Source organism: Entamoeba nuttalli, assembly GCF_000257125.1.
Source record: "Entamoeba nuttalli P19 unplaced genomic scaffold asmbl_6219, whole genome shotgun sequence".
Lineage (NCBI taxonomy): Eukaryota > Evosea > Mastigamoebida > Endamoebidae > Entamoeba > Entamoeba nuttalli.
This window is the reverse complement of record NW_008577949.1, coordinates 1-2,044: the sequence shown is the minus strand read 5'-3', so window position 1 is coordinate 2,044 and position 2,044 is coordinate 1. Positions and strand designations below refer to the sequence as shown.

Sequence of the window (2,044 nt, the reverse complement as noted above, 5' to 3'; positions counted from 1 at the left end):
GGTATTTCAGACGTGCCACTTTCGATCTCTCCAAGTATAATAAAAATATAACATTAAAAATAAACCTTCACGTATCTAAAGGATTAAATAAATAAGATAGTTTCAAACAACAAAGGCATAAAAACCATTAATAATAAAAATAATTTATAAATGTATATTCAAATTTCCTTTAAATTACTTCATCATTATTCATCAATTAACTTAAATAGGAAATAACATAAAAAGTGTTATAATAAGGAAGATAATTTAAATATTGTGAATAAATCTTTAAAATAATAAATAGATCTACGACATTTTTAAATAAGTTATTTAATAATAAATAAAAACTATTTGATAATTAAAATAAAAAGAGATAAAAAATCAGAACTTAAAAATCAAATAATAATGGGGATTTTTGATAATAAACAGACATTATTAAGTTCATTAGATAGAAAAGGACTTATCATCATTGGAGTAATATTTTCTGTATTAGCCGTGTTATTAAGTATTTTAGCTACAGTTTTTACATCAACTATAATAGAAAATTCTATGGATTTATGGAGATGTAATAATACTGAGAAATTTGACTCTAAACAATGTATGGGATATAATGCTTTTAATAAAGAAAAAGATGCAATTCAATATGATAAAGTAAAAGTCCATTTTGGATATTTTTCACGATTTAATTATGAAGCACGAATTAGTTTATCTGCAGAAATAAAAAGTGAAGAATTAACAACACAAAAAACATTTATAGTGCCAATTCATTATTTTCTTGGAGGATATTCAGATGAAGAAGCAATGAAAAATGTAGATCCAGAATTAACAGAAACAATGAATATTAATTTTGAATGTTCACAAAAGTCATGTAAAAGTGATTTCTTATTAAAGTTCAAAGCAGATTATCATTTTTATTACTTTATTTTCCAAACAGATAATTCATACAAAGACGAAATTATTATGAAACCAACATTAACATTAATGACATCAAATAGCTTCTTTACTGTTACAGAATTGTTTTGGAGAATTGCTTTTGTTTGTGTTGGAAGTATTCAATTAATGACATTTATGTATTGTATGAGAAGTGTTCCAATAAAAGAATGGATATTTGAACAAATATTAACATTTACATTAATGTACATTTTATTATTATTTAATAATCCATTAGCATTGATTGAATATCAAGCACATCATTGGTTCTTTTCATTAATATCATCAGTTGTTGAGTCATTTGCAATTTCATTCTTTTTATTTTATGTATTAATTATTTTTGATTCATTAAGAAAACCAATAAATAAAATGAGTACAACAACGTTATGGTTTAAATTTATTGGAGTAAGAGTTATCTTTGTTGGAATAATATTTATTACATTATGCTGTTTTATTTTTACACAAAAGGTATATGACATTAAATATTTAATTGCTGGAACATCTAACGTTGTATTAATTATATTAGGAGTCATTGTATTATTAATTGTTTTAACTTATGCATTTTGGCTCATTTTCTCTTTGATTAGAACATTTACTGAAAGACATAAATTAGGTGAAAAATCAAGAAGAATTATTGGATTTAGTGTATTTAACATCGTTATTGTATTCATTTTTATTATTGTATTAAGTATATTATTGTTTGATGGGTATGATGCTTCATCAATTTATTTAGCCTCAATTGTTTACTTTAATTTGTATTGTTTTGCAATGGCATTATTAATGGTAAAGAATGATAAACAAGAATTAAGTCGTAAGTCTAAGAAATTTGAAATATCTCATCCAACTGAAGTTTCCATGGAAGTTAATGAATACAATGATGATGATGAAATTATCATTAAAGAACAACCTGAAGAAGGTATATTAGTGGATGAACAAATTTCTCTTTAATTCGTTTTTTACTTTTTTTTTATTTATTATTTTATTATTAATATTCTATAATAAATAATAATTTGTTATTTCTTTGTTTTATCATTTGTTAAATCTTATTTTTTTTCCATTTTTCTTATTTTTTTCTACGTCTCATTAATTATTTTTACATTTGTCCTCCATACTTTAATTGTTTTCTTTTGTTCAG

General features: G+C 22.7%; 1 protein-coding gene across 1 annotated transcript; it reads left to right on the top strand.

Annotated features, from left to right (window-relative positions):
- Positions 1-384: 384 nt before the first annotated feature.
- On the top strand, positions 385-1,857 carry ENU1_150030 (hypothetical protein; the record flags this gene model as incomplete). Its single annotated transcript, XM_008860585.1, has 1 exon — positions 385-1,857. One exon carries the CDS (start codon positions 385-387, stop codon positions 1,855-1,857), a length of 1,473 nt encoding a protein of 490 aa, XP_008858807.1.
- Between the last annotated feature and the right edge of the window lie 187 nt (positions 1,858-2,044).